General features: G+C 46.3%; 1 protein-coding gene across 2 annotated transcripts in view; it reads right to left on the bottom strand.

Moving 5' to 3' along the window:
• LOC141101581 (kinesin-like protein KIF14) overlaps positions 1-23021 on the bottom strand; it is a 303968-nt gene that overhangs the window by 263943 nt on the left and 17004 nt on the right. For both annotated transcript variants that reach the window (XM_073590711.1, XM_073590710.1), the window contains exons 4-6: positions 13243-13330; positions 12636-12731; positions 3811-3863 (exon numbers count right to left, since the gene is read on the bottom strand). In XM_073590711.1, coding sequence (XP_073446812.1) covers positions 3811-3863; positions 12636-12731; positions 13243-13330 — 237 coding nt within the window. The remainder of the gene's footprint in view (positions 1-3810; positions 3864-12635; positions 12732-13242; positions 13331-23021) is intronic.

The following is a 23021-nucleotide window of genomic DNA, read 5'->3' as shown; positions in this document are numbered from 1 at the left end:
ACCCCGCTTATCTGCCCAAAGTAGCATCAGATTTCCATCGGGGCCAGGAAATTGTCCTTCCATCTTTCTGCGAGAACCCAAAAAATCTGGGGGGGGAGGAAAAGTTCCATAATCTGGATGTTAAGAGAGCTCTCGTAGAATACATATCTATGACTAGCCAGTGGAGGAGGTCCCAGTCCCTATTCGTAGCTTTTCAGGGTGCCAGGAAAGGCTATGGGATTTCAAAAGGGACTATTGCTAGATGGATTAGGGAGGCCATTAGTGTAGCCTACACAGCTAGTGGTATCCCGATTCCTGACGGCATCAAGGCTCATTCCACCAGAGCCGTGGCGACCTCCTGGGCCGAAAAAGCAGAGGTATCGATCGAACAGATTTGTAAGGCCGCTACCTGGGCCTCACCTTCAACCTTCTTTAAGCACTATAGGTTGAATCTATCCTCCTCTGCTGACTTAACCTTTGGTAGAAGGGTGCTGCAAGCGGTGGTCCCTCCCTAAGGTGTTTCGAATCTCCAAAAATCTCTCAGGTGGTGCTGTCATGGGTGAAGGGAAAACCACCATGGTTACTTACCGGTAGCCGTTTTTTCCGGAACCCATGACAGCACCCGTATATCCCCCCCCTTTTCACCATATGGGTGTGCACAATTAGTAGGGTGTTTTTTGAGTATTGTGGTGTTGGATTAAACATGTAACTAACCGGGAAGTCCTCTCAGTGCTCTGTAACCCAACTGAAGCGGGGGAGAGGTGCCGCCCCTTATGTCTCAGTAGGTTCCTGTCCTGGCGGGGCGGATCCCTCTCTCAGGTGGTGCTGTCATGGGTTCCGGAAAAACCGGCTACCGGTAAGTAACCATGGTGGTTTCCGGCTTTCAACCCTCCAAACATTTCATCCTGAATAGTTTGGGGAACAGATTCCTCCTCCAACCCCATAGTGCTATGAACTGCACTAACTCCTCCATATGTTCTGAGGAGAAGAGATATTTTCTAGCTTCTGATATCCCATGGGTTGATGATTCCTCCCATTGCTCTGAAGCGGAGTCATGAGAGTCTTTAGAATTGGAGTCAAGAGTCCTCGACCTGGATCCTTCTCTTTTTAGATGGAGATGGTCCCAGAGAAGGAGGTGGAGGGGCGGTTGGTGTAAAAGCAGCCAAGGAGGACTGGATCTCTCGCGCGACAATGGTATGAATTTCATCCAGGAGTGAGGGATATGTTCAGCCCTGACCACCTTATCCGTACACTCCTGACATAGCTTTTTCTCCCAGAGAGAGGAAAGCTTCTTATTACAGATGGCACATCTATGAACATTCTTAGCAGGGTTTTTATGGGCTGACTTGTCTCCCTAGGAAAAAAAGGGGAGAGAAGTGTAACTAAAGGGACTCCACTAAAAATACTAAACCCAGGGCTCTGGGATAGGACCCACCCCACTCCAGACTTACTGAGCCTGGGGCAGCGCTGGGCTTTGCATGTGCAGTGCATGAAGCAGACACAACATCCATACTGGAGGGATTAGCCTTACCTGGAGTTGTCTTCCTGCAGGTTTATGCAGAGATAAACTTTGCTCCCTGCGTCACTTTAATTTCCCTCCTCCCCCTCCAGGTCCTGAGAAGGCCTCGAGTTCAGCGTTCGGGAGCAGAGAGGCCCCCGGAAGTGCCTGCGTTTCACCGTGGAACGCAAAACCCGGAAGCGACTCATGCGTGGTCTGACATCACCTCCAGGTCGTGCTGAACGGCACGTAAGGGTAAGGAAGCAGGGGAGCTCAAGGAGGCCCCCAGCTATGGGAACAACTGGCCCGCCTTATCCCCAGTGGGAGCACAGGTGGGCCAGGAGACCCCAAATCCTCTGACTAGCATTGAGACAGGAGCAGCACGGAGGAGGAGGAGAACGGAGCCCACAACCACCACTGTCCAGCTTTAGAAAAAAAAAAAAAAAAAAAACACACACGTATACTACGGTTGCCGGCTACACAGCATACAAAACAAAAAACCTCTCCATGCCCCATGGGGGACAGGAAGGGCACTGACGAGTAGGAGGTGGGAGGGGATTTTAACATCTTGTGCTTCCTGCCCCATTAGGGTGTGGAGACAACCTCCAATGCTGTCGTGGAGGGTGACTATATAAACAGAAAATTACGGGTCTCAAACTATCAATACATAACAAAAATTTAAGAAAAAAACTTAATGCAATTGTAGCAGTCTAACAGGTGGAAAAAAATGGCAAAAAATTACAAGAATCACTGGAATTGAAATGTTAAAAATGACTTCAGGTTTCAGAAAACTCGTTACCCAGCTGCATTTTTTTTTTTTTTTTTTATAAACTGCACTTTACTCAATATCCCCAGGTCCAGCACAGAGTCTAAGCAGCTGCTTCCAGTGTCTGTTATGGTCTGCAGAACTTTAAGGTAATAAGTGCACTCAGCAACTTGAGACGTCAACAGGTAACTAGCCCCTTCATGACGGAGCCCTTTTTTCGGTTTTGCGTTTGTTTTTCGCTCCACTTCTTCCCAGAGGCATAACTTTTATTTTTCCATCATTATGGCTTATGAGGACTTATTTTTTGCAGGACAAGAAGTACTTTTTAACGCCACCATTGGTTTTAAAATGTTGTGTACTTGAACACAGGAAAAAAAATTCAAAGTGCGGTGAAATTGCAAAAAAGTGCAATCCCACACTTGTTTTTTTGTTTGGCTTTTTTTGCTACGTTCACTAAATGCTAAAACTGACCTGCCATTATGATTTTCCAGTTCATAGACACCAAACATGTCAAGGTTCTCTTTTATCTAAGTGGTGAAAAAAAATTCCAAAGTTTGCTTAAAAGAAAAAAAAAAAAAAAAAACACGCCATTTTCCAAGACCCGGAGCGTCTCCATTTTTCATGATCTGGGGTTGGGTGAGGGCTTATTTTTTACATGCCAAGCTGACTTTTTAACGATCCTAGTTTTCTGCAGATTCGTTCTTTTGATCGGCAATTATTGCATTTTAATGCAATTCGCGGCGACAAAAAAAAACCCAATTCTGTCGTTTTCATTTTTTTTTTCCTCGCTACGCCGTTTAGCGATCAGATTAATCCTTTTTTTATTGATCGGGTGATTCTGAAAGTGGCGATACCAAATATGTGTAAGTTTGATTTTTTTTTTTTTTTTCTTTTGTTTGGGGCGAAAGGGGGATGATTTGAACTTGATTTTTTTTTTTGTTTTTTTACTTTTGGCATGCTTCAATTGCCTCCACAGGGTGGTACTCATAGCAATCTGCCATCAACAATAGAGGTCTCAAGGAGACCTCTGGTTTTCATGGCAGCGCACTGATGACCCCCTGATCACAGGGGTAGATGGTGCGCGTATTTCCGGCCGTGCGACCAGAAGCTTTAAAGCCCGCTGTCAGAGTTTGACAGCGTGATTTAACAAGTTAATAGGCGCGGGCGGATCGCGATTCCACTCGTGCCTATTGCGGGCACGTTAGCTGTTCAACACAGCTGACATGTCCTGACTTTGATGTGGGCTCAATGCCGAAGCCCACACCAAGGGGGGAGACGCGACATGCGCAGTACTAGTATGGCGCATGTTGTGAAGGGGCTAGAGACCCAGTGTGGAGAAGTAAAGAACAGTGGGATACATACATACAGCACAACATTTTAGCACTAAACAAATATTCACAAGCATAGTAGGAGGCTCATGCTGAAAATTTTAGCAATTGACAATGCAGTTTGTAAAGCAAAAAAAAAAAAAAAAAAAAAAAAAAAATAGAAAATTTTTTTTTAAACCATTCCACAGAAACCACATTAAGAAGGAAACCTAGTAAGATGAAATCACAGAATGACTTACGTTGAAAGACCATCCACATACGGGCCGTAGGTTGGGTGTTCACGGACTTTCAGCTAAAACAAGACAAAAAAAGTTTTTTTTAATGCAACCAAAAATTACTGTCACTTCTAATTAAGGCCTCTTTCACACATCAGTTTTTTGCCTTCAGGCGCGATCCGGCTTTTTTTTGTAAAACCGGATCCGGCAAAATGCAATGCCGGATCCAGTTTTTCCCCATTGACTTGCATTAGCACCGGATCGTGCCGGATGGCATTGCGTTTCATCCGTTTTTTGCCGGATCCGGCAACTTGTCTCATTCCGGCGTCTGGAAAAACCGGCTACTGTAACGTTTTTTGTCTCCGGCGAAAAAGCCGGAAGCGCCGGATCCGGCGCTTCCAGCTTTTTGCTACAATGAAAGTCTATGGGCGCCGGATCCAGAAAAAGACGGATCCAGCCACCGGATCCGGTTTTTTTGTCTGCGCATGCTCAGATCCAATTGGCCAGCCCCCAGGAATGCTAGACGGATCCAGCAAAAAAACGGATCCGTTTCTACAGTTCTCCAAAATTTATGCCGGATCCGTTTTTTCTAAAAATAGCCGGATCCTGCCTGACGGCAAAAAACTGATGTGTGAAAGTAGTAGTCACAGAAAAAACCTCTCCAGCAGCTCTTAGGCCTCTTTCACACATCAGGTTTTCGCCGTCAGGCGCGATCCGGCGCTTTTGACAGAAACCGGATCCGGCGAAATGCAATGCCGGATCCGGTTTCCCCCCCATTGACTTGCATTTGCGCCGGATGGCCATGCGTTTTATCCGGTTTTCGCCGGATCCGGCAATGTGTCGCGATCCGGCGTCTGGAAAAAACGGCTACTGTAACGTTTTTTGTCTCCGGCGAAAAAGCCGGACACGCCGGATCCGGCGCGTCCTGCTTTTTCACACAATGAAAGCCTATGAGCGCCGCAATGCGCCTGATCCGGCAAAAGCCGGATCCGGTGGCCGGATCCGGTTTTTTTGGTCTGAGCATGCTCAGTAGCTCTGCCCACAAGACATATATAAAAGCAAGACAGTGGGACCCACAGCCACACCCAGCATGCCACCCAAGAAAGCAACCAAGCGCAGCAGGAGAAGGCAGGAGACCACTGCAGCACCATCAGCACCACCACCACCCCAAATGGAACATGCTGAGGAGGGGAGGCCAGCAGCAGATGAGAGACGGTAATTATCAAATCCCCCATTCCTCCAAACTAGGGCTATTGAATATCAAGATATTCATTGGCCCTTTGTTTCTCTTTATTCAACAGCCGCCCAATAGATGCAGCAGCAGCAGCAGCAGCAATGGCAGCAGCTGGAACACCACCCACAGGCATGGAGTGTGGCCACCAGGAAGACAGCACATCATCTTCTGGGAGCCCTTCCTCGCATCGTCAGCGTTTGACGGTAAGTTTTTATTTCCAAAATCCATCATCTCTGTAATATATGTCTATTCATTGCCTTTTATTTCAAAACAGGATTCACAAGATGAAGAGGAGCTCCCAGAAGAAGAAGGAAGGGGTGGACAGACACTTGGAGTGGGCTCACAATTGGTAAGTTTTTTGCATCAAACGCAGAAACACAACATCACACTACACACAACACATAGAAAACAATGTTCTGCAGACCACACACAGCAAACAAATGCCTACATCCAAAGACATAACATTTTTTGTTTTCTTCTCTAGTCTTCCCAATCTGGTGCTCGGCCAAGAGGTCCTCGCAGTGCCTCCCAGGGTCGTCGGCGACAGCAACGCGGCGGTCACCAGCATGTAAGTATAAATATTTTTGCTTTGTTTTTTTGCACTTTTTATTTCATTTCTTTTGTGGAGGCTAATGATGTTATTTTTGTCTTTTTCTTTAACAGCCTTCACAGCGTGCTCCCGACTCTGACGGTGAGGATGGAGGACTCGATGTGGACCACCTCATCGATCTCGTCAGAGAAAGGGAGCCGCTCTGGAATATGGCTGACCGCCGCCACGCTGACCCGATCGTTACCCGACGACTCTGGGAGGAAATCTGTTCGCTCCTTGTGGGCCGCTGGGAGGACCTCGATGTTCGGGCCCAGATTAAAGAGCGTAAGTATATACAGTACCGGTTGCTTGATGTAAACCAGTGTTTCCCGAACTCCAGTCCTCGTGGTCCCCACGGATCATGTGTTCAGGATTTCTATTTACTATGGAAATCCTGAAAACATGACCCCTGGGGACCATGAGGACTGGAGTTTGTGAAACACTGATGTTGTATACTAACCACTCCTTTCTCGTTTCAGGGAACAGAATTGTGAATCGGTGGCGGTCTGTGAGGGATCGTTTCAAGAAGGAGTTCAATAAAGAGATGCGGGCCCCGAGTGGATCTGGAGGACGCAGGAGCAAGTACAAGTACGCACAAGCCCTGTCGTTCCTCCGGGAAACAATGGTCACTAGAAGGTAAATATTACACACCACATGTGAAAAAAAATGTTAGATGTAACTTTTATTTTTCAGCCAGGGCCATACCATGTCAGTATTTTAATTGTTTTTTTTTCTCTTTATTCCACAGCACGGTGAGCAGCACTCGGGAGCCTGCACGATTGGACCCTTCTGAGGCGATCCCTGAGGAGACCGGCACCGAGGGACACTTCGACCACCCCGGTACATCTGCACCTTCCCACACATTCGACCCATCTGTCCCATCCACCAGCACAGGAGCATCGTGGCCGCCTACATTACATGAAGCTGCTGGTGAGGAGATCGCTTTCCCTTTACCCCACCCTTCTGCCCCTGCCACCTCTAGTACACCTGCGGGTACTGGGCGGCAGCGGCAGAGGGGTCAGGAAAAGACTTATGCGCCAGAGTTCTTGCATCTGAATGCATCTTTCCAGAACTGTCTAAAAGTCTTGTCAGAGCAAATCTCCGCAGGCTTTCAGCAGATCAACTCCAGCATTCTGGAGGTGAAGACACTTCTGCAAACCATGCATTCAGAAGCAAGATCTTCGCCAAACCACACCTTTTTCAGGTCTGTTGTGGAGCGCATGGCAACACTATCTCCTACCCAGCAGATGCATGTAATGCATTCGTGCCACGGTGCTCTACAGCAGGTTACATCCCAACCTCCACCTCCCACCACTGTAGTTCCTCCACCTGCACCCCCTCCAGCCACTTTCCATCCTCCCCCTCCAGCCACTTTCCATCCTCCCCCTCCTATTACATCTGCACCCCCTCCAGCCACTTTCCATCCTCCCCCTCCTATTACATACCAGCAACCTCACCAGTACCAGCAACCTCCCCAGTACCAGACATCTCCCCACTTCCAGCAACCTGACCCGTACCAAACTCCTTCCCCGTACCAAACTCCTTCCCCGTACCAAACTCCTTCCCCGTACAACTTTCCATCAACATCATCTGCTCCTACAGTCCCTGCCCAACCCTCCACTCCACCGCCCACCACCTCTTCTGCCTCCCACATGTCCACCCATTCTGTAGCTTTTTCCACACCATCACCTCTAACTGTTCCTTCCCCACCACGATCCCAGTCCTCTCTCCACACTCCCATTGTCGAAGTGTCCCGCAGCCCCTCCAGCAGTATTTCCACCACACACTACACCGAGTTATAATGTTTTTTTTGTAATAAAAATGCCCATTTGGTTGGTTTCAAACTTTTATTAAAAAAGTTTTTTTAACTTTAAAAACAGTTTACACAAAAAACAATATTTTAAATAAAAGTTAAATTATTGTTTACACTGGTTGTCTGTCATTTCTTTCTGCGGCGAAATATGTTTAAAAAAAAGGTTAAATACAGGGTATTTAAAAGGTAAAAAGGTATTCAAAACCAGGTATATAACTGTGGGTAAATTTTAGCTTTTTGCCACAGTTGTGTTCCTGGTTGTGTTTGAAGCAAAGTATTTCACCTGAAAAGTTGTGTTTATTGTTGGTGATTTCCTAACAATGAACACAACTTTTGTTAAAAGGTGAAATACTTTGCATAAAACACAACCAAGGAACACACCTGTGGCCTAAAGCTAAAAATAGTAAGACCATGACAAGATAGCCAACTTTGGTTGGCAAAGGTATATACTGTTGGTCCAGAAGGTACACAAGTTTGGTTAGGGCACAAATCTTTCACACTCTGTCATCCTGCCAGTGTACTCTGCCTTGAGGTGACAAAGTATAGTGCAAAATTGTCCCTCATTACTGAAACCGTCACAGAACTTCTAGTGGTAATATTTCCAATGACAACATCCATCTTCGCCAGTAACTTGCTCTTCTCTCCAACCTGTCAAAGAAGGGCTGTAGGAACATGCCATATATAGTTTTCCAGTAGCCAATCCCGTTCGGAAGGCCACAAGGGTCAATTTTAAAAACCAGATCCGGCGTAATCCGTCGAAAAACGGATGAACCGGATGAGACGGATCCGGTTTTGTCTGTCAAGAACAAGACGGATCCGGCAGAAAACCGGATCCGGCACATCAGGTTTTACAAAACATTTGCCGGATCCGGCATTCCGGCACGACGCCAGATCGCGCCTGACGCCGAAAACCTGATGTGTGAATGTAGCCTTAGATGGCACAAGCCGCTGAGCTTATAGATTGGCTGCAGCATTGTCGAGGTGACATCAGCGCTGCAGACAATAACAGACCCTGGAAGCAGCATGTTACTCAGGATGGTCACATACAGCACAAAACTACAACCGAATGACAGAGGTTTCCCAAAAACTAGAAAATCCATTGTGCAGAGCCGGATTGACAGTGACATTTTAGAAGTCCTGCTGCTTTAAACTTTTGATCACATCAGCCATCACTGGCAATTTGTTGACTTGACAAGTAAAATATTGCAGCATGCAGAGCAGTTATGGCCGACCGAACAGATTACAAGTCAATGGAATCCATTGAACAACTGCTCTTGCAGATCATGGATTTAGATAAGAGTGCAAATCACAACATGGATGAACAAAATCTATCAGAAACTGGCTCTTTAGGTGTAGATGGGGGGAGGGGGGGTGATGGCCCCTTGCTCAGTCACAGATGCTGCTAGTTTAGTAAGTGACACAGCACACTAAACAGTTCTATGCCACAAACATGTTACATAATTTATGGTTACATCATACTTAAATTCTCCTAGAATGCCTGGAAAGCGTATGGAAGCAGCTCTGGTTTACAGATTTTCTTTATTCTGGAATCTGTTAGCAGTAGTGTTGAGCATTCCGATACCGCAAGTATCGGGTATCGGCCGATACTTGCTGTATCGGAATTCCGATACCGACTTCCGATATTTTTTCAATATCGGAATTCGGCATCGGAATCGGAAGTTCAAAGTTGATTGACAGACTGACGTCATCATGATGCGCGGTGTGTGCGCATCATGATGCGCCGTCATTTCGGGCCTTCCGGGGGTCTCTGCCGGCCTGCCGGGGGGCTGTGTGGACTGCCCGGGGTCTGTACCGGCCTGCCGGGGGGCTGTGCCGGCCTGCCGGGGGGCTGTGCACCCTGTGGGGGTCTGTACCGGCCTGCCGGGGGGCTGTGCCGGCCTGCCGGGGGGCTGTGCTGATGTCCGGGAGTCTGTGCAAGCATCGTCCGATGGGACTACAAGTCCCATCGGGCGATGCCTGCTACCATGACAGTGATTGACACATTAGCCAATGATGGGACAGTAGTAGTCCCATCATCCGGCTAATGTGTTAAATGTTAAAAAAAAAAATAAAATAAAAAAATACTACATACATACTACATGCATGCTACATACATACTACATGCTACATACATACTACATATATACTACATACATACTACATACATACTACATACATACTGCATGCTACATACATACTACATACATGCTACATGCATGCTACATGCATGCTACATGCCACATACATACCACATACATACTACATGCTACATACATACTACATATATACTACATGCATGCTACATACTACATGCTACATACATACCACATACATACTACTTACATGCTACATACATACTACATATATACTACATGCATGCTACATACATACTACATGCATGCTACATACATACTACATGCATGCTACATACATACTACATATATACTACATGCATGCTACATACATACTACATATATACTACATGCATGCTACATACATACTACATATATACTACATGCATGCTACATACATACTACATGCTACATGCATGCTACATACATACTACATGCTACATGCATGCTACATGCTACATGCATGCTACATACATACTACATGCTACATACATACCACATACATACTACATATATACTACATGCTACATGCATACTACATACATACTACATACATACCACATACATACATACTGCATGCTACATGCATGCTACATACATACTACATGCTACATACATACCACATATATACTACATACATACAATACATTCATACAATACATACATAGACATACAGTACATATAACATAGAGTAACATACTTACCAATACTTGTCACATTGTTCCCCGAAGCCATTGTCTTTTCCGGAATAAATATTAACATAACAAACCACAAAAATACTCACCCACGATCCGAAGCAGTCCACGAGTGTGTCCCACGACGATCTTGGGTAGAGAACGGCAGCATCAGATGATGCTGCCGTTCTCTACGGGCTGCAGGAATCCAATGACGGAAGGTAGGTATCCTTCCGCACTGTATTCCTCCGCCACTTAAAAAAAAAAAAGTCCCTAGTCTCACTTTATGCCATTGCTGCGTGGGAAATTCCCACACAGCAATGGCATAAAGTGAGACTAGGGACTTTTTTTTTTTTTTTAAGTGGCGGAGGAATACAGTGCGGAAGGATACCTACCTTCCGTCATTGGATTCCTGCAGCCCGTAGAGAACGGCAGCAACAGCTGATGCTGCAGTTCTCTACCCAAGATCGTCGTGGGACACACTCATGGACTGCTTCGGATCGTGGGTGAGTATTTTTGTGGTTTGTTATGTTAATATTTATTCCGGAAAAGACAATGGCTTCGGGGAACAATGTGACAAGTATTGGTAAGTATGTTACTCTATGTTATATGTACTGTATGTCTATGTATGTATTGTATGAATGTATTGTATGTATGTAGTATATATGTGGTATGTATGTAGCATGTAGTATGTATGTAGCATGCATGTAGCATGCAGTATGTATGTAGTATGTATGTGGTATGTATGTAGCATGTAGTATGTATGTAGTATGTATGTAGCATGCATGTAGCATGTAGTATATATGTAGTATGTATGTGGTATGTATGTAGCATGTAGTATGTATGTAGCATGTAGTATGTATGTAGCATGTAGTATGTATGTAGCATGCATGTAGTATATATGTAGTATGTATGTAGCATGTAGTATGTAGCATGCATGTAGTATATGTAGTATGTATGTAGCATGTAGTATGTATGTAGCATGCATGTAGTATATATGTAGTATGTATGTAGCATGTAGTATGTATGTAGCATGCATGTAGTATGTATGTAGCATGCATGTAGTATGTATATGGTATGTATGTAGCATGTAGTATGTATGTAGCATGCATGTAGTATATATGTGTTATGTATGTGGTATGTATGTAGCATGCATGTAGCATGCATGTAGCATATATGTAGTATGTATGTAGCATGTAGTATATATGTAGTATGTATGTAGCATGTAGTATGTATGTAGCATGCATGTAGTATATATGTAGTATGTATGTAGCATGTAGTATGTATGTAGCATGCATGTAGTATATATGTAGTATGTAGCATGTAGTATGTATGTAGCATGCATGTAGTATATATGTAGTATGTAGCATGTAGTATGTATGTAGTATGTATGTAGCATGTAGTATGTATGTAGCATGCATGTAGTATATATGTGTTATGTATGTAGCATGCATGTAGCATGCATGTAGTATGTATGTAGTATATATGTGGTATGTATGTAGCATGCAGTATATATGTAGTATGTATGTTGCATGTAGTATTTATGTAGTATGAATGTAGCATGTATGTAGTATGCATGTTGTATGTATGTAGCATGTAATTTTTTATTTATTTTTTTTACATTTAACACATTAGCCGGATGATGGGACTACTACTGTCCCATCATTGGCTAATGTGTCAATCACTGTCATGGTAGCAGGCATCGCCCGATGGGACTTGTAGTCCCATCGGACGATGCCTGCACAGACCCCCGGAGCCTGCACAGCCCCCCGGCAGGCCGGCACAGCCCCCCGGCAGGCCGGCACAGCCCCCCGGCAGGCCGGCACAGCCCCCCGGAGCCTGCACAGACCCCCTGGCAGGCCGGCACAGCCCCCCGAAAGGCCCGTACAGACCCCAGAGAGGCTGTACAAGGGCAGGAAAGGGTTTTTCTTATTCCGATACCGGAAGTCCCATAGACTTGAATGGGACTTCCGGTATCGGAATCGGCGATACCGATACTTTTTTTAAAGATCGGCCGATACCATCCGATACGATACTTTGAAGTATCGGACGGTATCGCTCAACTCTAGTTATGATACAATGTTTTCTCTGTTGCAGATCTAGCAGAGCTCAGAATGCTGAACCCTGTATAACCCCGCCCTCACAACCGATTGTCCAGTATACAAAAAAAATCTGCCAGTAATAAAGCTGCCAACCAGTGGCGAGGGTGTGGTTGGACCAAAAGGCATGAAACACCTAATCCTCTTGATAAAAACATTTCCTTGAAAGAAATAAAAATGCTAGTAAGTGATTTGTCACTGGAATCAGATTCTCCATCCCTACATTATTAGTCTCTCAGATTACATAGCCAAAACCTACTGGCATATTCCCTTTAATGCATCAAAATGCTAAATCTATATCCACTTACAGCAATCTTTAGTCCTGTGTCTCTGGGCGTGGTCAGGAGATCGTGAATTTTCTCATTGTAGATTTCAAAATAGCTCATTTCCACATTATAGTTAACCTGTAACACATGAAAGTGGTGACCAGTGCATGTCACACAATAAAATACAGCACAGAAGATACCACTGCATACAAGGGCCACATCAGCATTATGGTTGCCTTCAAAGGGCAGTAGTTGTAAAGGTTTATGCAACACTGTACGAGCACAAACTGCAATGCACGTACTGACCAGGGGCTATAAGAGTTGTGCCAAACCTCAGAGACCAAGATGGGCCCACTTGCGTACGCTGACCAAATGTGTCCAGTCGTCTCACTTGCTCGAACTGGTCAGCTGTGTCCAGTAGCAAGCAAAGATAGCACCTGCTCCTTTTTGAGCTGCCCCCTCTACTAAGTGCTGGCATACAATATAGCCACTACTTAGTAGAGCAGGTGGTGCCAGCACAGAGGACTGATTTTGAGCTCTGGCACACACCTCCATAAGGGGAAAGTGGAGAACCTGACCTTGCGGACCAGAAAATGACGTGGCTGGCCTAGTAGTTTGACGTCTTTGCTTTGTAAAGATCATGTCTCACCTCTTCCTGTTCTGGGACATTAATATGGTGAAAAAGTTCCTGGCAGAACCTTGGAATTACACCAACATCGGTATTATAGCCCATCATCCTGAACACAGGGTACAAATAGGAATAATAGGTTATTTTAAAAATGTGCGCCCACTCTAGACAACCAAACACAAACGTGGTATCTGTAGTACACAATGCACACACACTATATAATATATACACAAATCTGTATTAATTATTGGTGCTGCCCAGATACTTAACAGTGCATCATGAGCTCACTATAAAGTCATTCGCTTACAAGTAGAGTTGAGCGAAAAGGGTCGGCCAAATTCAGAATCCGCCGACTTTTGCTAAAGTCGGGTTTCGCCAATCGAAACCCGACCATAGCATGAGGTCGGCCATGAGGTCGCCGACTTGAGCGCCAAAGTCGCATTTCCCACAATCCTACCAGCGCCTATTTTCAGCCAATCATGAAGGAGGCACACTGTGGGCAACGCGATTACGTCGGCAGCGGCCCCCACCATGTTAGAGAAGGGCATGCAAGTGATTGGCTGGCTTTGTGTGGCGTCACAGTGCCTATAAAAGGCCGTGACCACCATCTTACTTCTGCCAATCTTAGCATAGGGAGAGGTTGCTGCTGATCGTTTGCAATGGGGAGAGTGTTTAGGCAGGGAAAAAGTAAAAAAAATTGCTTGTGCTGATAGCGAATGTCACTGTAAAACACAACTGCATAGTGTGCAGTGACAGGGGAGGATATATTTGTGTGCAGCAGCTCTGTTGGTTATTAGGCTGCCTTATAAGGCTCCCTGATAGCTGCATTGCTGTTTGCTTTTAAAAAAGCACTCTGCACAGCAGTGTGCAAACTTTTTTTTTCCTTTTCTCTGCATAGTTAGCAAGCGTTGATTTTTTCACACTTTTTTGTGCAGCAGCTCTGTTGGCGATTATGCTGCCTTATAAGGGTACCTGATAGCTGCACTGCTGTGCAGACTGCTTTTTTTTTTTTTTTTTTTAAAAGCAAAAATCCATTTATTCCTTTTTCTTCACAGTAGATACTGAGCGTAAATTTTTTCACACACCGTATAGAGGTGTATGCTCCTCACACACTACCGTGTACCGGCTGGTATCACGGACAAATACATGCTATATGTGTGTGACTCCGTAAAAAAATACACGGAGATTAACATTTTTCCATACATACACATTTTTCCATACATACACCGTATAGAGGTGTCCGATACTCAAACAGTATCACATATCTGCTGTTTTTATTACGGTCACATCTCCACAGAGTCAGCGTGTGTGTGTCACTTCGTAAATACATTTACGGACATTTCCATTTCTCCATACACCGTATTGACTGCTGTCCGATTATCAAACAGTATCGGATATCTGGTGTTCTTATTACGGTCAGTGCACATCTACACAGAGTCAGCGTATGTATGTGACACACCGTAAAGACATATACTGAGATTGACATTTTCACCAACAACGTATACAGCTGTACACTTCTGATACAGTACCGTATATCTGCTTGTTGGATTACGGTCAAATACATACTGGGTGAGCATCTGTGACTCCCAAAATATATACGGAGATTTCACTTTTTACTTACACCTTACACAGCTGTACGCTCCTCATACAGTACCATTTCTCTGCTGGTATTTTTGGTACATTTTCCCCAAACATGATGAAGTCTTGTGGAAGAGGCCGCGGATGTGGGCGGGGGGGGCGCAGCTGGTACTGATGGTGGTGGTGCATCTGCTGGTATTGCCTAAAGCACAATAGCAGCTAAGGCAGGAGGTGTTGAGCCTGCGTCATCATCTGGCACAAGAAGGCCTTTAAGGTTTCCTTTTCTGGGAGTAGGTAAACCGCTTTTAAAGCCGGAGCATCAGGAACAGGTTTTGGCTTACATTGCCGAAACAGCCTCCAGCTCTATTGCCTCCTCTTCTGAAGTTACAAAAACTGCAAGCACAGAGTCGTCAGTGCAGGCCTCTGGTCCTGACTCAACACCTTTCCTTATGTCCTTCACCCACACCAAAAGTGAAGGATGCTGCAGCACACACTTCTGATTACTCAGTGGAGCTCTTATCACATACCATGCCTGGGTTATCCAGTCAAATCCAGAGTTCCCCAGTCCAAGATGAATCTGACATGGAGTGCACTGATGCACAGCCACTGCTAGATGAATCTGCTGGTACATTCACCCACAGCACTACATTGCCCTCGCAGTCTACTGAGCCCGAATCAGACCCTGATGAAACTCAGGTGCCCCTTCCCACATACTATACCACCTTACATGGTGACAGAGGAAGGTGCAGATGACATTGAAGACAAGGTCATGGATGACCCAGTTATTGACCCGGATTGGCATCCATTGGGGGGGGGGGGGGGGGGGGAGAGGATGCTGGTGACAATAGGTCAGAACAGGAGAAGGATCCGCAGCAGGCATAGTCATCACAGCAGCTGTTATCCGGCAGGCCTGTAGCTGTCCAAAAACTTGGCAAGAAAACTAAAAGTTGCAGGACAGCTTGGCTAGACGATCAAATTAGCACAGCGTGCAAGCCCTGAAAATTTGTACCATAGTAGGACGAGTGCAGTGTGGCACTATTCTGAACAAAATCCTACTGATAACGCAAAGGTTATCTGTAGGAAGTGCCGAAGGACCTTTAGCAGAGGGAAAAATCTGAGAAATTTGAATACCAGTTGCATGCTTAGACATTTAACCAACATGCACTTGCAAGCGTGGACAGACTACAAAAGGTCAGGTAGCACATGTGCACCTGCTCCGACTGAAGTTAGCCAGCAATGCTCCATCGCTTCCCCCACTGTAAGGCCACTGCTAAGCACACGACCATCAAGAAATGTTGAGGTGTCATCGCTAGGCCAAACCAGTCAATCAGGCAATCACAATATTTTCACGAGGAAACACTGAATCTATGCCATCAACACCCTCACCATCACCAACCCTTTCTCAGTCCATCATGTCCAATGCTAGTTCCCCCATATGCAGTGCTCAAGTCCAGCTCACCCTACCAGACACTCTCAGTAGGACAACAAAGTACTCATCCTCTCATCCACGTACACTGGCTTTGAATTCCTACATTGCCAAACTGATATCATTAGAGATGATGCCCTTCCGTTTGGTAGAAAACAAAGCTTTTCGAGAGCTCATGACCTACCCAGTCGGCACTTTTCTTGAAAAGCCATCCCCTGCCCTCCACTGGCATGTGAAAGACCGCATTATCCATGCACTAAAACAATCAGTGAGTGGAAAGGTGCACCTCACAACAGATGCATGGACCAGTAGGCATGGCAAGGGCCGTTACGTGTCCATCACTGTGCACTGGGTTAATGTGGTGGATGCAGGCTCCACAGGGGACAGCGGCGGCACAGTGCTGCCTAGCCCGCGGTATAGGAAACACAGTTGTCTGTAGGTGTTCGACCCTCCTCCTCCTCCAGAAGCAAAAGCTCGCCGACAGAGCGCAGTCGCATGAGCACTCCATCCACATCTGTCAGTGTTGCACACGAGGTGTCCCAATATTGAACAGCTAGTGGTAAGCGGCAGCAGCTGGCTGTTTTAAAAATGATGTCTTTGGTCGACAACAGACACACAGCGGAGGTACTGGCCGACTACTTGCATCGACAAACTTGAGTCATGGCTGGGCACTCTACATCTTGAGCCAGGCAAGGTAGTCAGTGATAATGGGTGGAATTTTGTGGCAGCCATAGCCCTTTCAAAACTCACACACATACCTTGCCTGGCGCACACCTTGAACCTGGTGGTGCAGTGCTTCCTAAATAATTATCCGGAGTTAACATCCCTGCTCCATAAGGTGCGAAGACTGCTCACACATCCGTCGCTCAAACGTCCACTCCAGTCGTATGCAGAAGCTGCAGCGATCACTCAACCTCCCCAAGCACCGCCTAATCATAGACGTTGCTACAAGATGGAACTCCACCATGCACATGGTTGAGGGGCTGTGCGAACAGAGGCAGGCTGTAATGCATTTGTGGGAGGATACACGGGCAGGCAGTTTGAGGGCAGACATGGAATTGTCGGGTGTGCAGTGGTCAAAGCTGAAAGACCTCTGTAAAGTCCTTCAGTGTTTTGAGGAATGCACACGGCTGGTAAGTGCAGACAACGCCATCATAAGCATGAGCATACCACTTATGCGTCTGGTCATACAAACTGATGCACATCAAGGATCAGGTGTCTGCAGCTGAGGAGCAACAGGAGGAGGAGGGAAGCCTTGATGACAGTCAGCCATTGTCTGGTCAGTGAACTGGAGTGGACGAGGTGGAGGAAGAAGAGGAAGAGGAGGAGGAGGAGGAGGGGGATGATTATTTTGGGGAGGAGGATGCTTCTTAGGGGGCAAGAGAACATGTGGGCGTGCCAAGGTCAGGTACAGGGTTTGTGCGTGACTGGAGGGATGTGGATTTGCCAGAAAGTGCTCCTCCACACACCACTGGCAGTGCAGCATTGACACATGTGGGCCTATGCCTTGCGGATCCTAAAAAGGGACCCCTGGATTGCTAAAATGATGAGGGATGACGATTACTGGTTGGCCAGCATCCTCAATCCACGCTATAAAGGCAAAGTACACAACATCATGCCACAGGAGAACCTAGAGCCAACATTGGCTAACAAACAAGCAACTCTGGTAAACAGGTTGTTTGAGGCATTCCCAGCACACAGCAGCGGAGCTGGTTCTCCCACGAGCCCTAGTGGGCAAAATGGAAGAGGTGTTCGTGGTGCACACAGCCAAACTGGCGTTGGAGACAGGGGTTTCCTGACCATGTTGTGGTCTGATTTCTCAAGTCCCGCGCACACGACAGCCAATACAGAATCGATTGCAAGTGACAGGAGACAGCAGTTGTTAACTATGGTTACAAACTACTTCTCCCATATCGAGGTTCTCCCTCACAGGTCATTCCCCTTTGATTATTGGGCCTCAAAACTGGACACATGGCCTGAATTGGCACAATATGCCTTACAGAAGCTCGCTTGCCCTGCTGCTAGTGTGTTATCTGAAAGAGTCTTCAGTGCTGCTAGATCAATCCTGACAGAAAAAAGGACCCATCTGTCGACCCAAAATGTTGATGATCTAACCCTCATTAAAATGAACCATGCATGGGTTTCAAAAGATTTTGTCCCACCCTCCCCTGATAACACATAGGTTGCCAGAAAAAAGGCTTGCTTTTGTCCTTCACTTCCTCTGACTTCGCCAATTCCTCCATTTGCAGCAGCTGAAAGTCCAGCCTACACATCAACATATGCCATTTTTTAAACCACCCGAAATGGGCTGCCCCCCCACCCCAGGCCCAACACCTGCCACACCCGGGCAAGTGCTGTTGCCCTGAACAGGTGTGTGGCCCCACCCTTTGGGCGACGGGACTGGCACAGGGCCTCTCATAGTACAATAAAGTGTCTGACAGTGGGGGGGACCACTCGCCGTCAGACACACTGGCATACTATGAGGGGCCCTGTGCCAGTACCAGCGCCCACAAGTGGGTCCCCCTTGCTTGCTCAGGGACACAGCACTTGCAATACTTACCTCTCCATGCTCCACCGCTGTGTAGTCTGGCCAGTTAAATCCGTCACAGGAACGGCCACTACAAATTTGGTGTACTGATCGATGATTGTTAAGATGTAGCTATGTCCTGTGCTGCTGGCCTCTACCTTCAGATTACCAATGGCTACCATTTGTAATGGACGTCAACTCCCAATCGGATGCAGTGGTGCTTTATGATCACCTTTCACATTTTTCATAGTCAGACGTGTGACATTCCTGCCACCATTTATCAATGTCTCCTTCTCATGGCAATCCAATAGAATCCCCTACGGCCTGTGGCTTGTGTGTTTTCCACTCCAAAGTGACCAGACAGATCATGATAGGCAGTGAGGACCATGTCTACAGCTCTCCCTGTGATCACAATTTGATGGAGACAAGTTACTGTGATGGGATCGACGCTACTGCGATACAGCAACCATTTCTTCACTAATTTGCGTTTTAGCTGTCTACAGTTAAAGTTATTGAGGGTCAGCATCGCCTCTGCAAATTCTCCCGGGAGGTGTTGCCGTGATAACTAATTCAAAAACATCTAAAATCACTCGACTTTACGTCTGTACTTTTATCCATCTAACTTCCTCTAGCGGAGAGTCTGGACTGGCAGACTGACACTGAAATATAAGCGAAGATTTCAAAGTACTCCAACACTGTATACTGGTGTATGTTTCGAATACATTTCCCTTTTTCTCATTTTTATATTCGGGTGTAATCCATACTGAGCCTGTGAGAGTGTGTGTCTTACTCTGGTAAAATATAAGGAGATTTAAAATGACACCAACACTGTATGCAGCTGAACGATTGTAAAACATTACCCTTTTACAAGTTTTTATATTCTTGTGTAATCCATACTGAGCCTGCGAGAGGCTGGGTGTTACTCTTGAAATATATATGTAGATCGCCAAATGACCCCAACACTGTATACAGCAGTACGCTTGGGATCCATTCCCTTTTACTGTTTTTTATATTGTGCAATCCACACTGGGCCTCAGAGCGTCTGTGTCTGCCTCCGGAAATAAATACGGAGATTTTGAATGTTTAAACTATAATATATATATATATATATATATATATATATATATATATATATATATATATATATATATATATATATATATATATATATACACACCTTGGATCTGGTGATACTGTACCCTTTTTCGACTTTTTAGATTGTAGTCAAATCCATACTGGCCATGACAGCATCTGGGTCTGCCTCCTCAAATCTATACGTAGATTTATATTGTTGAAACTATACAATATATCCCTGTTATCTGGTGTTAAAATGAAACGCCACGCAGGGCCAGGGGTTACTCAGAACCGGGCCTTTCAGGCTCTTTTAAGGGGGAAGTATGTCACGGTGGTGATTGGCACCCGGTCCGTGGCCCTGGGTGTCCAATAGATGACAGTCCAGATGAGGGGGAAGATGGTATGAATTAATTTGGAAAAGGGGGATCGTGACACCACCCGTGGTACTCGGCTAGGGTAGCTGACGCTGCAATGCAGATCCTCTGGGCCGGTGTTAAAGCAGCCAAGATGATGAAGCTCTCGACAGGCAGACCTGTATCCCAGGGCAGTTGAGATGGTGTTTGTGAGCCATTGACGGTGATGGTGAGTGCAGCGTATGTAGCAGGCGAGTTGTAGAAGCCACCAAGGACACAGTTGGGTGCAGTTTCTGAGTTTTTCCTCTAAAGTTTTGTGCACAAGATGAACCGATTGGTGCTGTGTCATCCGAGGGAGGGGTCCGGCAAACTCCAAGGTAGATCAGGAACACCTGTTCAAAACTTCTCCTTGTGTATCCTTTCTAGGCCATGTCTCTGGGCTGATCTCTCCCTTCCTTACTGCTGTGCGCCTTCGCAAACAGTGTCCCAAGCCGGCGGCCACGGATCACACCGGGCGACGTGGGTCAGGCTCCGGGGTCCTTTATGCCAACTGCTGCCTTTTTGACTATTGAATGCGGCTGCGACTGAGGCACTTAAAGTTACCTCAGCCTCCGTCTTTCTAGCCGAGCCCTGTATTTCTCCACTACCTTCAGAAGCCACCTTCCCCAACAAGGCCTGGTCCTTCCTTCTCCAGAAACGGGCTTCACAGGTGGCTTAATGCACTTCCCGTGCCACAAGGACAAGATATTTCTCTCTTCTCTGACCCTCAGCCCTCTCACAGCAATCCTGCTCTTACTCTGTCCTGTCACCGACTGACAACTCTAGAAAGATCCATTTACCTCAGACTAGCTCCACCAATCAACTGTCAGCTTGCTCTCTGATTCACAATCACTCCACTACCTAAGCTCCTCCCACTGTACCTACCTTCCACACTAACCCCCAACACCCTTTCCTAGTCAGTCTGGGATGAGGCCATCCTCCCGTCGGGTACACCCAGAAAGCACTGACTAACTAGTGTGTGTGTGTGTTGAGTACAGGGTTAGGAGTCCTAAGTGGTGATCCCTCCTTACCTGAGGGTGGAATACCACACCTTTGCATGAGGTGCAGTACCTCTGTGGTGACCGTACCCTCAGGGGCCCCATAGTACCCTTTCTCAACTTTCGATATTGTTGTCGGATCCATACTGGGCCTGAGAGCGTCTGTTTGCCTCCTGAAATGTATACAGAGATTCAGTATGTTTAAACTATACTATATATACCTTGTATCTAGTGATACTGTACTCTTTGCAGATTTTTATATTATTGTCTAATAATCCATACTGAGCCTGTGACCATCTGTGTCTGACTAATGAAATATATATGGAGATTTGCAATTATCCCTAGACTGTATAGAGCTGTCCGCTTCTGAAACAGTACCATATATCTGCTGGTATTTTTGGTCCATTTTCACAAAAATTATTACGTATGGTGGAAGAGGCCGTGGACGTGGGGGGGGCAGCTGGTAATGATGGTGGTGGTGCATCTGCTGGTATTGCCAAAAGCACAATAGCAGCTAAGGCAGGAGGTGTTAAGCCTGCGTCATCAGCTGGCACAAGAAGGCCTTTAAGGTTCCCTTTTCTGGGAGTAGGTAAACTGCTTTTAAAGCCGGAGCATCAGGAACAGGTTTTGGCTTACATTGCCGAAAGCCTCCAGCTCTATTGCCTCCTCTTCTGAAGTTACAAAAACTGCAAGCACAGTCGTCAGTGCAGGCTTCTGGTCAGGAACCACCCCTTTCCTTGTCTCCTTCTCCCCTACTATAAGTGAAGGATGCGGCAGCCCACACTTCAGATTACTCCATGGAGCTCTTTTCACAGGCCATGCCTGTGTTATCAAGTGAAATTCTGAATTCCCCAGTCCAACATGAATCGGAGATGGTGTGCACTGATACACAGCCACTGCTAGATGATTCTGCTGGTACATTGACCCACAGCACTATATTCCCCTCGCACTCTACAGAGCCAGAATGTGACACTGATGAAACTCTGGTGCCCCTTCCTGCATAATATACCACCTTACACGGTGACACAGAGGAAGGTGCAGATGAAAATGCAGGTTCCCTGAGCAGGTGGGGAGTCCTACTTGTGGGCGACGGCAGTGGCAGAAGGCCCCTCATAGTACGCAAGAGTATCTCTGACGGTGGGAGGGCCCACTCGCCGTCAGACATACCGTCGTACTATGAGGAGCCCTGTGCCAGTGCAGTCACCCACGAGTGGGCCCCCCCATGCTTGCTCAGGGCCACAGCACTTGCAATACTTACCTCTCCCTGCTCCACTGCCGTGACGTCTTCCGCCTTTCCTGACAGTGACATTCAGGTTACAGGGCGTGATAACATCACGTCTGTATGCCCTCTACCGAAACAGTACAAGTGCAGAGAGCTTTAAAATGGCAATGCTGAGGAGTCCAGAGTAAAGCAGTGCCCAGCAAGGGGAGGTATTTAATTTTTTTTTTTTTAACTGTTGGGAGCATTTTTTGGGGAGCAATATACACTGGAGAATGATATATGGAGCCCATCATACAATGGAGCATCATCCATTTGGCCCATCATATACTGAAGCATTCCAAATGGGGGACATCAGACACTGGAGCAGCATTTACGGGGCCCATTATACACTGGAGCATTAGAAATGGGGCCCATTATATGGACTCTATGGAGCATTATTTGGGCCCATAAGACAGTGGAGCATCATCCATGGGGACCAACATATACTGTAGCATTATGTGGAGCTCATCATATACTGTAAGGAACATTATATGGGACCAATTATTCTGTATGGAGAAATATATGGGGGCTCATTCTGTATGGC

Source organism: Dendrobates tinctorius, unplaced genomic scaffold, assembly GCF_039654945.1.
Source record: "Dendrobates tinctorius isolate UK_male_01 unplaced genomic scaffold, ASM3965494v1 ptg000120l, whole genome shotgun sequence".
NCBI lineage: Eukaryota > Metazoa > Chordata > Amphibia > Anura > Dendrobatidae > Dendrobates > Dendrobates tinctorius.
The sequence above is the reverse complement of the archived record's forward strand: the minus strand, read 5'-3'. Positions and strand labels throughout refer to the sequence as shown.